This window comes from Anolis sagrei, chromosome 4 (genome assembly GCF_037176765.1).
Source record: "Anolis sagrei isolate rAnoSag1 chromosome 4, rAnoSag1.mat, whole genome shotgun sequence".
In the NCBI taxonomy this organism is placed as follows: domain Eukaryota; kingdom Metazoa; phylum Chordata; class Lepidosauria; order Squamata; family Dactyloidae; genus Anolis; species Anolis sagrei.
This window is the reverse complement of record NC_090024.1, coordinates 155,401,851-155,417,265: the sequence shown is the minus strand read 5'-3', so window position 1 is coordinate 155,417,265 and position 15,415 is coordinate 155,401,851. Positions and strand designations below refer to the sequence as shown.

The following is a 15,415-nucleotide window of genomic DNA, read 5'->3' as shown; positions in this document are numbered from 1 at the left end:
GTACAATGTGATTCAAAATGGTTTATATTTTCAGCTGATCTAATCAAAGCTTATTATGAATTGGCCAAAAAAAGTGTAATGGATACCACTGAAATGTAGGTTTTCAGTTTCCTTTTTATCACCTTTTATCATTTTAGAGATTACATACATACAGTATGTAATCTCTAAAATATAATACGGATTGAGTATGGATTTTGTAATGTACGTATTTGCATATAAATATACATTTCTCACAATTTCACAGATACTTAGCCTCTCTCCAGCCTTGTGCTTCTTTCATATTTGAGACAAGGCTGGAAAGACAGAGTATCAGTGAGCATTGACAAGGATTGCCCCCAAGCATTACACTTGGCTTCATGCCATTTCAAAGAACTTCCGTCTCTCTCCATCCTTGTGCCTCATTCAGGTATGAGACATAAGGCTAGAGAGACACAGAGAAGCTGAAAAACAATAGCCATTGCCTCAAAGGCTGATAATGAAAGTTTCAGGTTTTTGGAGGTTTGGGAATTTTCCGAAGCTCAACCAGTACCTACTATTGTTGCTGTTGCTGCTGCTGCTATTAATATCCTGCTTTTATCATATACAATTATACATCTTTAAAATGTTTATTTTGTGTGCCTTCAAGTAATTTCCAAGTTATGGTGATCCTAAGATGAAACTATTATGTGGTTTTCTGAAGCAAGGTTTGTTCAGAGAGATTTTTTCATTATCTTCCTCAGGTTGAGGGAGTGTAACTTGCCCAAGGTTACCCAGTAGATTTCAATGACTAAACAGGGATTTGAGCCCTAGTATCCTAAGAGTCCAGTACTCAAACTACTAGACCACATAGGTGACGTAGAACGTACAGATGATAAAATATAGCTACACTATAAATAGAAATAATGACAATGTAAAAAATGCCTGTTTAAAAATAACAAATGCATACAATAGAATACATGCTTAAAATTGCTTCACTCATGAGCAGTTAGTCCTGAAGGAAATGTGAATAATAAAACAGTATTTGCCTACTTCTGGAAGGACACCATAAAAGGCACCAGTCTAACCTCTTTAGGCAGGTGGCATTAGAGCTGAGAAGTAACCACTAAGAAGGCTCTCTGCCTTGTTCCTTATACATCACATGTATCAAACTCAAGGTCCGCGGGCCAAGTCTGGCCCATCATGTTGTTTTACATTGCCCTCCAGGTGTTGGACTCCAACTCCTGTATTCCTCATCATTAAACATCATGACTAAAGGGGATAGGAATTCTGATACAGTAATATCTAGAAGGCTGCAGTTTGTTTGGTTTAGACAGAATAGTAGGGTATGAGGAGCCACAAATGCTGTTAGGTTGCAATTCACATTATCCTCAGTCTGTATGACAGATATAATCACAAGTGATGGGAGTTGTTGTTCAGTAACATCTGGGGACCCAAATTGGGTACAAACTAAAGAGCATCAACCACTATGTAAACAAATTAAAGTTTGCCCTCTGTATCTATGGATTCTCCATGGGCCCCACTGAAAATGAGTTTGATATCTCTGTTATTAGATGTATCTCATAGGATGTTAGGATGGAGGAAAGGACCTTCCCTGAACATCTCAAGACAGGGGCAGATTTATATGGGGCAATACATGGACACAAGCCATGTAGAGATTTATAGGCTATAACTTAACATTTTGAATTGTGCCTGAAAACTAGACTGGCAGTCAGTGGAGTTGTAATGAGAGAGTTGTGTGCTCCCTATAATTTGATCCAGGCAGTAGTCAGACCACTGCTCTTAGACCAGCTGAAGTCGCCAGAAACTCTTCAAAGGCAGGTACATGTGCATTGTGTTGCAATGTTCCAAAAAGGATGTAACAAATGAAAGTATAATTACAGCCAAAATTTATAGACCCTTTGAATCATTCATAAAATATAAATCCACTTCTGTGGCTAGAAGTGTGTACATAATGTTCTTGCTGCTTTAAAAGAAAACATTAACACGTCATGGTTGGAGAATGTAGTGACTTCTCTTTCTGTATCCTATTAGGTCACAGACTTCGGGTTTGCAAAAAGAGTAAAAGGGAGGACCTGGACGTTATGTGGGACTCCAGAATATTTGGCTCCTGAAATAATTCTCAGCAAGGTACCTCAAAATATTTTGGAGAGTAATTAAACAGAGATGAAAGTGAAACACTACAATTCTGAACAATTCTGTGCTTGCGTGAAACTTGAAGCTAGTAGGGCATAAGTTTTAAGTCAATGCACTGATGATTGAGGTGGTATACTTGGTTGCAACAGAAATTTTGTGGCATTTCTCACAATAATTGGAGTTGTGTGGAGTTTCTTACAATAATTAAGTTCTGAAAGCTACAAAAGGGCATCTGTTGCCAAGTGTTGTGGATTGGACAATCTCTCATATTCAAGAAATATCAGGAAGTAAGATTTTATTGGTATAGACTTTGACTAGACCGAACCTCTAACCTAAAATTTAACAGCCTGTTATTAAATAGTTAAAATAAATTGAGAGAAATATAGAAATAAGTTCAATGTTTTGAAATAGTTTAACAATTATTTTGAAGATGGAGCATGTGTTGTTTTACCCTCAAAGGAACATTTTATTGTATTAAACTTCAGTTTGGATGTGCCCCAGAATAATATCCTAGTTGTTTCAAACACTGATTAACCTATTGAAGACAAGATCATTTTCATTAATAAAAAGCCGAATCTAGTACTTAAGATACTTGCAATTGTTTCAGAATGGGCATACATGCCCAAGTCATACTCACTTCATACTAAAATAAAGTGGCACATACTTTTGAACATATATACAGTTCAGTGGTATATGGGTTACTGTATATCTCTTTTTCAAAAAATACTGAGTTTTGAAAGATTTTGAATTCAGTACTGAATGAGACCAACTAACATTTTAGCCAGCTATTGATTAGCAGTGAGTATTTTCTTTAGCTTTAGCTGAAAAGTCTCAAAATTATCTATTAAACATAAGACGTTGTTTTTGTGATGTCATAGTTTTTCATGGCCAGCGTCACTCGGTTGCTGTGAGTTTTCCATAAACCCCACTTGCCTAGTTTCCAACAGACCTCACAACCTCTGAGGGTGCCTGCCATAAATGTGAGCAAAATATCATGAGAGAATGCTTCTGGAACATGGCCATACAGCCCAGAAAACTCACAGCAACCCAGACTTTGTTTTTATTTTTAATTTTTATTTAGAATAAAATTTTAAAGACTACTACTAGAACATTAAGTACATTTATTATACAAGTATTTAAGGTAAGATTTATTTTCCTTTCCAAGCAATGCTGCTAATAGTATTTTATTTTTACCAGGGCTACAACAAGGCAGTAGATTGGTGGGCCTTAGGAGTGTTAATTTATGAAATGGCAGCTGGATATCCCCCATTCTTTGCAGATCAGCCAATTCAGATATATGAAAAAATTGTTTCTGGAAAGGTAAGCAGTGATTTCTTCACTACTGGACATAATTCAAAGCATACATGCTAATTTGTACAGTGTTTATATGTTCTCTTTATCTCAGCTTTATTGACCAGTTCATTCCATCATAAGAAAACCAGTGTAAAGGGTTGTATGAGGTTTATTCTTATTTGCAATACATTATCAGAGAGATGTTAGTAACTGGATGTATGGATTTTTTAAAAGCGTGGCACTGTTTTCAGCCTCAAATGGGAATGGATTTTGGAGTTGGCTTATTTGGCTTTAGAATAAGGTTCAAATACATTCTAATGTCAAATATATACTCATCACTGTATGATTAAGAGCATCTGACATGTGTATCCTGCTTATTACACAGAAAACTATTCATTAGGATAACAGCAGCAGGTAGTTTGAGAATGAAAATGGAACTGAAATGAAGGCACAATTTTGCCATAGCACTTCTATTGTAATTACATTTCAATTACAGAGAGAATTGTTGATGAAATGGATTTAGAATTACACTTGCTTCTAAGTATTCTGACAAACTGCAAATTCATATTACATCTCTCATCCTTTTGTGTCAATTACTGTAAAACCATTTTGTGTGCCATAGAATTCTCATGTTTATTAAGGGGTGTGATTGCTCATGTTGTTATTACATTTATATCCACTCTTCTTCCATAAAACACAGAGGGACACATATAGTATTCCTTGCCAGTATCAGTAAAATGCCTTTTAGGAAATTATGGGGCATTTCCACCATGTTTGGGGCCCATACTAGACCCCACGAAGAGGCCTTTTTTTCAAACAGGAAGTGACATTTGCTCATTTTCTGTTGCTTAAAAAAGGTTTCTAGTACAGAGTTAAAGAACCCCCTTTTCTCCAGAGAACAACAAATCCCGTGATGGGCTATCCTTCCATATTGCTCACCCATGCCTTAGGCCAAGATATAAAGAAGTACTATGATTAAGCTGAGCCCCTGGTGGTGCACTGGGTTAAAGTGCTGAGCTTGTTGACCGAAAGGTCACAGTTTCGATTCTGGGGAGCGGCGTGAGCTTCTGCTGTCAGCCCTAGCTTCTGCCAACCTAGCAGTTCGAAAACATGCAAATATGAGTAGATCAATAGGTACCGCTCCGCCGGGAAGGTAACGGCGCTCCATGCAGTCATGCCGGCCACATGACCTTGGAGGTGTCTACGGACAACGCCGGCTCTTTGGTTTAGAAATGGAGATGAGCACCACACCCCAGAGTCAGACATGACTGGACTTAATGTCAGGGAACAACCTTTACCTTTTATGATTAAGCTAATACAATTCTGCCCTTTCATTAGAATGTGTGACTACCTGAAATGCAGGTTGTGGTTGTAGGACATTACAAACAAAACATACGATGCCTATATTTATTGCAGTTTCCAACACTTTTTGTTGAAAAGTCTCCAATTTATTGTTAGTTCATTTGGATGAAGATTTCATGCACGTAAGAAACAAATGGCATATTTGGCAATTTCCTAGAGTGCACACTTTTATCAAACTTCCTATTTGGGGACAAGACACTTTGGTAACTTTGTTGCTTCCCTGGCTTTCCTTGTTTTGTTATTTCTCTTTTGACAGCAAAGGCTTATTAAGCTGCTTCAGGCCATCATGAAGCGTGAATTAATATCCACAAAAGCATATGCTATAACAAACCAGCTAGTTTCATAGCTGCTGCTGGATTCTTCCTCTACCCCTTTCTGTTTTACAGTGTTTGGAAAAAAAAACTGTTTCCCATTGAAAACAAAACTATTTCTATAAGTCACCTCAAAATTTTAACATATAGATTGGGAAACTAAGTAAAGAAGAAGACTGAAAAGAACTTCATTTAAGACAGATTGCAAAATCACCATTTTGCCCTTTTCATAACCTGCTACATTCACTAAATAGCTTCTCTGTAAAATAAGGGAGCTTTTATGAAGCTGCAGGGATAGAAAAGAATTGCTGCAAGTGCCTTGCTTCCCTCCTAAAGCCACATCTGCGGCTTTATACCAAGACACTGACAGCATGCCTTTGTGTAAGTTCAATTCAGCACAAATTTTAAGCATTCTTCAGCCGGTTGAAACAGAAAATCTTATCAAAATTCCTCTAAACATCTACGTGACAGTTCAGAAGCATTCCTTTACATTTTGTAAATTTAAAGAAAATGAAAGCTGTTGATGTTCTAATTTTAGCACACTCAAAGCCTATGCAGTAGATATGTAGATTCTTTCCTAAAAAAATCCTGTCCTTATGTTCTGTCTGTGTATACAGTCAACATGTAGGATGTTTACAGCCACCGATCTATATCTGCATATTTACTGGATTTGCCCTGACCACTCTATGTTCAGTACAGTCTTCACAAAATGAACATATCGACAGGCCATTTTTGTCTTTCTCTCTTTATGTGGAAGACAGGAAAAATTCAAGTTAGGGAAACTATAACCCCACTTGGGCCTCACATATGGAATAAATGCACGGATCCCATGTGAAAAGAGGGTGGTTAGTGTATGGGGATTGATTTCAACTTTGGTGGATCTACACTGTAGAATTAATGCCATTTAACACCACTTTAACTGACATGGTTTGAGTTAATGATTAACAAAATCAACGCATTTGTAATATATAGTCAAATCCCATTTTAAGGAACTGGGGTTGTTTTTCATGGAAAACATAAGATTGAAAAAACTTTCTGCCTCACTTTTCCTATCATACACAGCTAAGAAGAGCATAAATGCAGCAAAATTAATCACAGAGTGATGGCAGTTCCCAGTACAGTGATATATTACTCTGCAGTTATACTACATAGTCACTGAGTGCCAGTGGGTGAGGCCCTGGATATACAGCAACTGTGTATAGACTTGCAGTAATAGCCTGACTGGGAATAGGGAAACGACCTTATATTAAACCAAGGGGAAGAATGACAGCTATAGTACTATAATTAAAGTAGGAGGTAAATAGCAACTAACATACAAACAGCTTTCATGTTATATAGTATTTTTGAAGGGCAAGGGGATCATTTTGACATATTAGATTTATGGACTGCTTTATACAGGTTGGATTTATTATGTACCATAAGATAAATCACAAGCTGAAAAGTAGTAATTTTTCTTTCTTTCGAGATTTGCATATCAAAAGACTCACATTACATATATAATAATGTTAATATGGCATAGAATTTGAGAAACTGGAGATCTTTACATTATGAGGAATGCATAAAGGGAAAACTTAAGAAGCAATAAGGGGTAGTGGATCAATATTTGTAAAGATATAGCAAATTTGTCTTTGCAGAATAAGACCAAAGAATTATATAAATCTGCAAAGAAAATTCTCCCAGAAACATAGGGTGTTCATACCTGACTATGTTGTGAGGATAAAAAGGTTCTGTTCTGAGATGACCCCATAATAGCAGTAGGGCACATTTTGTTTATATGGTGGGACTGGAAAACAAGATTTTGGAGGGGGAAAAAACTTCACTTTTGGAAAAAAATGGTTGATTTCAGAATACCATTAACATCTAGAGCAGGGATTTTCAACTGTGGGTCCCCAGGTGTTTTGGCCTACAGCTCCCAGAAATCCTAGCCAGTTTACCAGCTATTAGGATTTCTGGGAGTTGAAGGCCAAAACATCTGGGGACCCACAGGTTGAGAACCACTGGGCTAGGGAAACCAGATGTTTGCAAGCCAAATGCTTCTGCATGCTACCTGATTGTTAAACCACAAACATTTCATTGTGTTCTGTTTTTAACCTGGAAATGTGTACTCTGCTTGTTCCTCCCTTGGCAAGGCTTGTGACACAGCCTTTTGGGGAGGAAGAGAAATCAGCATTCAGGATTTGCACTTCACAATAAAGAAATCACAGGTGGAGAAACTTCAACACCCCCCCCCCCCCCCCCATGGAATCAAATGCTTGTTCACCACTATTGTGCTGTACAAAACAGTGACAATCTTGATCAGAAATTGTTGGCCCAGAACCACTGCCTACAGTTGAAGTTTGGAGGAGAAAATTATATTTGAGGAATTGGGCTTTTCCTGCTCAAACACTGGTTTATTTTGCAGAGAATCAGGAAGCAGTGAAAACCTGCCATAGAAAGTACCACTTATAGTTTTAAATGGTTTACATATGTAGTCACAGACAAGATTCAAGAGGCCATGTGTTGCATCATAAGCTAGTGTCCATTTACAAGGAAGCCCTGTTTGTACCTTTGCAATGGAGCAGAAAGGAGAACAAAACCTCTTCAACTTGCAGCCCTCCAGATGTTTGTACCTCTGACTCCCACACCCATGCAGGGCTACAGTATGAAGAGGCCTGTTCTATGACATGGCTGGCACCTGGGTTGCAGCATCACTAGCTGCCTGAATGTTTTTGGAAGCTAGAGCTGATGGAGTTTGGATTGGAGGTGGCAGAACTTACAAAAGGAATCCTCTTCCCCATCTGTGCCATAGCTATGTGCCTACATTATGCCTTGGTAAACTTTAGCCCTCTAAATGTTTTGGACTTCAACCCTCACAATCCTACTGTAACAGTCAGTAGGCTGGCTGGAATTTCTGGGAGTTGAAGGCAGTAGTTTTCTCATGCATGGCCTACAGTCATTTTTTTTCCATACCATCTTGATCCATCTTAAATTACATACATACAACTAAATTCTTCCCCAGTGTCACACTAATGCAGGGATGAACAGCAATCAAAGGCTAGACCAGTGGTTCTCAAACTTGTGGGTCCCCAGATACTTTGGCCTTCAAGTCCCTGAAACCCTAACAGCTGGTAAACTGGCTGGAATTTCTGGGAGTTGTAGGCCAAAACACCTGGGTTGAAAACCACTGGTTGAGAACCAGTCCTTCTTACACAAACTAGTTTTTCTAGCAGAATCATTCTACTTAGTAATGGCACCAAACTCAGTGTAGCAGCAAACCTATGACCTTGCATTTCGTATGCCATCTGAACTTTTGGATGCCAATTGACATTAAATTAATGTGATGACATTAACTTAATCAAGTGTTCTCATATTTTAAATATTATTGAGAGTGGAGGGGGGAAGAATTTGACACTGAAACTTTGGGAGGCAACCAAATATAATATCATGGTTTCTGTGCTTGATTATAGCAGTTTTTCAAAATGTGTAGTTGGGAATTTACACTTCTGAAACTTAACACAACTTATTTATGCCCCCTCCCCCGAGAATTAAACAGAGTTCGCATTGCAGTATTAACATATAGCTCATATTTTGCAGGTACGGTTCCCATCGCACTTCAGTTCAGATCTTAAGGATCTACTAAGAAATTTACTCCAAGTAGATTTGACCAAACGATATGGTAATCTCAAGAATGGAGTCAACGATATTAAAAATCACAAATGGTTTGCTACTACAGATTGGATTGCCATTTATCAGAGAAAGGTAAGATTGTGCTACATTTATTCTTAGAAAGAAAAACAACAGAGGATTTGGAACAAGGGAGGCTGTGTGGCTTGAATGTTTGGAGATTGCATTGAGTACTTACCTGTCCACACTCTTCTACCTGCCATGCAGCCACTCTTGCATTTTTAATATATATATATCAAAATGCTCTACACCCTAGGGGGCAATATCATCATGGTTAGAGGGGCTGAGGCTGTTTCAGGCTCAGAGCAAGTCTTTGCTTAATAAATGCTAAGAGGCCCTTAGTGGTTTCAAAAATGCCCTGGAGGATGCGTGAAAACCATCAGATTTAAAGCCTCTAGATTGGTTTCCTGAACACTATTTTGACTCCTTCTAAAGCAATAGTTCTCAACCTGTGTCATACAGCTCTCAAAAATCCCAGTCAATCTACCAGCTGTTGGGATCTCTAGGAGTTGAAGGCCAAAACATCTGGGGACCCATAGGTTGAGAACCACTGTTTTAAAGCATTGGTAGGGTGCTCATTGGTATTTACTGCGATGGAATAAATGCCAACAAATTATGCCTTCCTGTAATCTTACTGAAACCACGAAGACTTTTAATGCAAACACATTCATGGCCATACAGTGAGAGTTTTTAAAAATACCTTTATTTTATAACTGCATAGTTATATTCCCATGCAAAAAAAGAGCAGCTAAATCTCAAACCGAACAATAGTTTATGAAAGGAAACTGGTTGTTTAGCTTCACAGTGTGACATACAGTAGCAGTTATAATCAGTAATGTATTAATTAGCACAAGACAGGCTACGATTAAGCTCACTATATTCATGTATTTTGAAGACTGATTTCTTAAGCAAAATGTTCACCAAAGAATTGTAGCTTCTTCATCTGCATTCCAAATATGCATTTAGTATGCCGCTTGTAGGAAGAGAGACTTTCTGCCTTTAAACCTAAAAATTTCCAGGGTCCTACAAGTATTATTGCTACCCCCAGACTCTCTCATATATACACCTTGGTAGCCCTTTGTCCTCTTTCTGTTGAATGGGCCATAACACGTTTTCCTTTAGTTCTGTTATCCTAGAGCAAGTTGCATCTGGAGCCAAATGTGTGAGTTTCTTTTCTAGCAGGCAAAGAGAAAGGAAAGTCACTGTAGTTAATTATTTGGATGGTCAAGGTTGACCTCCCTCTTGTCAGGATGCCCTTCTTGGGAAGAAGTGGTCTTTGTTTTGAGGGCCCTTGACTTCCAACTGCTGTAAAACCCAGAGAGTACCTCTGTTGTTCTCTCTCATCCCAAGACAAATAATAAGTGTGTTATGAATTGGTACATCTTGCTTTGGAGCAAGTATATTGGTCACCAAAACTTTATCAGAAAATTGTATTGGATAGATCGCATTAGTTCTTGTTTCTTAGAAATGGTTTTGATGGTTTTCTGTGGGCGAGCAGATGGCAACTGGTAGATGGCATATGTTCTGTAACTCAAAAATTAGAGCTGATAGGGAAAAACTGGTGTCATTTTTGGAATCAGAAGGCCAAATATATCAAGAAACAGGTCTAACATTGAGGCACAAAAATGTGTGTTGGCCACTGATTAATATCTCGATCCTTAACTAACAAATTCCACATTTAAGATGTTTGCTTGGGGTGTACCAGACACACATATTTCTATGAGTTCACTGCCAAGAAGTTGTTTTTTGTTTTTTGTTTTTTTGCTGATTACTGTTGATTAAATCTTTCAGATTTGCAACCACAACTTTCTATATTTCTATTTCACATGTAGGTAGAAGCCCCTTTCATACCAAAATGTAGAGGTCCTGGAGATACCAGCAATTTTGATGACTATGAGGAGGAAGATATCCGCGTGTCTCTAACAGAAAAATGTGCAAAGGAATTTGCTGATTTTTAGTACTTGCTGGAGGATAAGAGGACATCAGGGCTCATGTTGGGATCTTTGCACTCTGTAAACTCATGAGGCAGAGCTGAGACCATCATATGTCGAAACAATTACCTAGTTACTTCATTCCACAAAGTTGACTGAGGTCTTTATTGCCATCTTCCATGTGTGCAGTTTGCACCAACCCTTATAACTAGGCACAATTAAGCAAGCACGGTTTGTGCTGTAACACAGAATATAGACCACTTTTCCTAATTACCTTTTTTCTGTCATTTTGTTTAATTTCTGTGTATTGTTGATTTCCCCCTCTCTTCCCCCCTCCTTTTAAAAATGAAGCAGCCTTTTACCTAAGAATGCTCCATTTTATTTCGAATAATGTATTTGTGTGAATAATGAAATTGAAGGTATTTTGGCTAGTATGACTTTAGACTGAAGTGAAAGATAAATGTTGCTTCTAGTCTTTGCCAGCCAGTCCTCCCACGTCTGTCTTTATGTCTGAAGCTACAGTTCATAGGTTTGTATTTTTTTTTGTTCGTAGCTCAGACTAAACCTAGCCAACATCATTAGCATTTTTGAAGGTAGTATTTATCACCATATGAGTGTATGCTAATTGATTTCAACACATCTTCCTGGAGACTGACCAAACTTAGTATCAAAATTGGGCAGTTGTGTAGGGTACAGTAGCTAGACCCCGTGCCTTGGTTTTCTACATGCTGGCAGTTCTTCCTGCCTCATATTTCTTTTTCCTTCCTGGGCAGTAGGCAAGTGCACCATAAGCATATTCTTGTGCCACGAGAAGCACAGTCTCAGTAAGCAGGAACAATTCCATCCAGCCTAGATTTTGGACCATGTTTAACCATGCTTAAGTACCTGCATTGCAGTAAGTAGCTGTTTAGATGGGTTTTTGAAACACCTGAAAGCCCGAAAGACATAGATTAAAAAAAAAGATTTGGTCAGTATTGTCAGAGACTAGGACTGGTTTTTAATAATGTTGGGGCTCCTGAAGTATTTCACATTTCAACCCTTTTTTATTAAAGGGGAGGAAAGCTCTTTTTGTGTTTTTTTTAATCAATCTCTTTAGTGATAAGAATAAATGGTTTTGCGAATTGAAAATGTAGTGTTTAAAGTATTGATGCGTTGCTAGATAAACCTGGTATTTCTGTTAGCTGTGAAGAATAAAAGAAGTAAATGCCAAGTTTTTTTTATCCTGGTATACTATATTAGTAAATCAAGGATGGAGTGCTGCTCCAATCATGGTTATCAGCAGTGCTTCATTTGCATGGAAAAGAGACAAAAGTTTGAAACTGCCGCCATCCATATCTGTGCGGTGGGAGTCTTCATTTCTAACCTACTAGTGAAATGGGTTGTATGGTCATACAGGGAATTGTTCAGGTTGCATTCAGTTTCATATTATCTAACCGACTGACTTAAAGGGGTATTGCTGCCATGTGTTTGCTTCCAGCACTTTCCTTACACACTTATTTCAGTGTTTAACAATCAGTGGCTTAGCACACTTTCTTGTGCTTTTAAATTTATCCATACAACTCTTTATGGGCACTCCATTTCTGCTTTCTCTCAAGATGGCTTGTCTTAAGAGGGCACATCAGTATGTTTGAAATAAAGTTGGCTCATGTTTAATATGTTGTCAAAGGCTTTCATGGCCGGAATCACTGGGTTGTTGTGTGTGTTTTTGGGCTATATGGCCATGTTCCAGAAGCATTATCTCCTGACATTTCACCTGCATCTATGGCAGGCATCCTCACAACCTCTGAGGATGCTTGCCACAGATGCAGGCAAAACGTCAGGAGAGAATGCTTCTGGAACATGGCCATTCAGCCCGAAAAACTCACACCAATCCTGGCTCATGTTTGGCTATCAATTTACCTGCATACAAGAATGAAATGTGTTTTTTTTAATTAACTAACCTAGATTTCTGTGTAGTCATGGTGTTCTGTGGAATGCCATTGCAGACGAGACCATTGGCATTACTTCTTTTTAATCTCTACAACACTCCTTTAACAAAACCAACAGACAGACGACATGTTTTTCAGTCTGGAATAGGATGTATCATGTAACATTACGTATGTCTTTTTAAGTTGTCGAGCCATTTTCGCACATCATCCTTTAGGAGTCTTGTTTTGCCATTTGTGTGTGTGTGTGTCGTCTCCCTCCCCCGGCAATGTATGTATAAGACAAACATACAATACTTTTGCAGTAGCAAATTTTATGTAATAAATATCTTGTCACATGAATAAATTTAAAGAAATTATTTGTATGAAAAAATGTTAGTCTTTTGTATTTCATCTAGATTGAGGACGCACTGTTGTATGCTAGCGCTCTATGCGATAAATTCTACAGTAATTTTATTGTTTATAGATTTTAACAATTTTAACAAATGCTGGAGATCACCTTTTTGATTCTGGTATGAATTTTAGCCAATTCTTAGATTGGATAACATACAGGACAGGCGTCTGCTGTAAAACCTGCTGTGAGACGTTACTCTGAATGTCTGTGTAGGAGTCCAGAGGATGGAGTCCAGAATGTCCGAGATCCGAATCCTCGGTGGACATTTCTTTCAAAAAAGCATCTTGTTTCCTTATTATTTCTGCTTATTTAACGTTTCAGAAATGGAAGGTAAAAATAAATCTTAAATTGGGGTACTAGACTGGAAAAATAAAAAGCATTGGGCCAAAAGCTGTGGAGGTTGCCTTTTCAAGGCATTAAGAGTATAAACTTGGCAATAGTTACATGACCCTATGATTTTGATCATACAAAAGCCACGTGACGACAATGCTGCCTGTATTTAATTTCAGAATCCTTCATGATCATATGAAATACTGTATATTTGACAGTAGAGACTTGTTAATTTTACACAATTTGAGGAATTAAGTGTTGGACTGTATAGTATCTTTTAGCTGTATTCTCGTTGTATGTAACTCTCATTTTCAACATAAAGGATTGTATCCCATTAAGTAAATTGCTTCCTTTATTTTCTTGTCAGCTCCATTAAAACCCTTATTTTTAAATCCTTTAAGTATTTTTCCTGATTTTTTTTGCAAATAGTTTGCTAAATTAGCGTGCAATACAGTAGAAGTTTATATACAAAACTGTAAATTAAATTATGTACAACACTGCATAAGGCCTATGATGCTTTTTTTCTGATTCAGGATACACACTCATTCAATCAAGGAAGCCACAGCCCTGAGTTTGCAAGACTCGAACAGGGCTATCTTGGAAGAGTCTCATTCATAGAGTTCCCATAAATCAGAGTTGAGTTGTGAGCAAAAAAACAATAACACTAGACTTGGGCCCAAATCAGTTTGACCGATAGTGATTTGTAATATTTGGTGGCCCGTTCTGAGTAATCCCCCAAAAACGGAATGGGAAGGAAGGAACCAAAAAGCTCAGCAAAATAGATCAAGAGAGTCAGATTTATCTACTACTGGAGAGGATGGAGTTCAGTCTGCATTATACCTGAGGCAGGGGTCTGCCACGGGGTTCCTGGAGAAGATCCTGTGGCGTCTTTTTTCCCTTCTCGGCAGTGAAATGTCCTATTTCTTTTTGGAAAAGTTCCCTAGGCTCCTTCTCCAGAGAGGGCCCTGCTGGGAACTCGCTTTCCTAGCAGCACTTGCATGGGGCTGGCATTGAAAAGTCTCTGAGTTCCTTTCGGAGCATGATGTTCAGACAATCCCCACCATAGCCAGATATGGGATTTCAACCATGTAATCCATCAAATGTAAAGATTTCCACGGTATTCACTACAATTATGAAGAGATGGGGGCTTTCCCTGATCCCCACTCTGCCATAGTGTAAGAACTTCTCGTGTTCCATCTGTGTGGCACCAACTGTAGGAACCCTCTAAATATCCATAACATACCTATGAGAATTTATGCCACTTCTATTCACAATGAATAACACCCCTCTATAGTATTTCCGGAGATCAAAAATGGATTAAGGACAGGAAAAATCACCAATCTTTATTTACAGAAGTAGATAAATACTATTTATTTGAGAAACTGGATCCAGATATTTACAGAAGTAGGAGCCCCTGGTGGCACAGTGGGTTAAACTCCTGTGCTGACAGGACTGAAGACTGACAGGTCGCAGCTTCGAATCTGGGGGGAGCACGGATGAGCTCCCTTTATCAGCTCCAGCTCCTTATGCGGGGACATAAGAGAAGCCTCCCACAAGGATGATAAAACATCAAAACATCCAGGCATCCCCTGGGCAATGTCATTGCAGACGGCTAATTCTCTCACACCAGAAGTGACTTGCAGTTTTTCAAGTCGCTCCTCACATGACCATTTATTTTTTTTCAGAAGTTAAACATAACCAAGCAGATTAAATACTTGTTACATTTAAATCACAAACTTCTCAACCTAACTCTGGCCAACCATACCAGACCCCCACCAAAAATAGTAAACTCAATCTAAAGCCCTTGTCTAACTGAACTCCAAAATGTTATTAGCAAACTTTATGCCAATCTCAAACATTCCACCAATCAGCTTTCTCTCCCACAGCACATTGTTTAGTCCTTCCCAACAGCCCCTTACTTATTATTCAGTTACCCAACTAATAAACATGTTTTTTCAGTACAAGTCCATGACATCATAATGCATCTTTCACCATTTTCACAATCTGTAAAATAGTGCTCACAATCATAATAAAGCCCATGGATCTTCATCTCTTTGAGCATGTGTGATGTAATAGTTTGGGCATCAAACTGGG

General features: G+C 38.3%; 1 protein-coding gene across 3 annotated transcripts in view; it reads left to right on the top strand.

Annotated features, from left to right (window-relative positions):
• The window catches only part of PRKACB (protein kinase cAMP-activated catalytic subunit beta), a 90,590-nt gene extending 76,869 nt beyond the window's left edge, over nucleotides 1-13,721 (top strand). For all 3 annotated transcript variants that reach the window (XM_060773828.2, XM_060773827.2, XM_060773829.2), the window contains exons 7-10: nucleotides 2,011-2,106; nucleotides 3,310-3,432; nucleotides 8,652-8,816; nucleotides 10,574-13,721. In XM_060773828.2, coding sequence (XP_060629811.1) covers nucleotides 2,011-2,106; nucleotides 3,310-3,432; nucleotides 8,652-8,816; nucleotides 10,574-10,699 — 510 coding nt within the window. In that variant the 3' untranslated portion in view covers nucleotides 10,700-13,721. The remainder of the gene's footprint in view (nucleotides 1-2,010; nucleotides 2,107-3,309; nucleotides 3,433-8,651; nucleotides 8,817-10,573) is intronic.
• The last annotated feature ends 1,694 nt before the right edge of the window (nucleotides 13,722-15,415 follow it).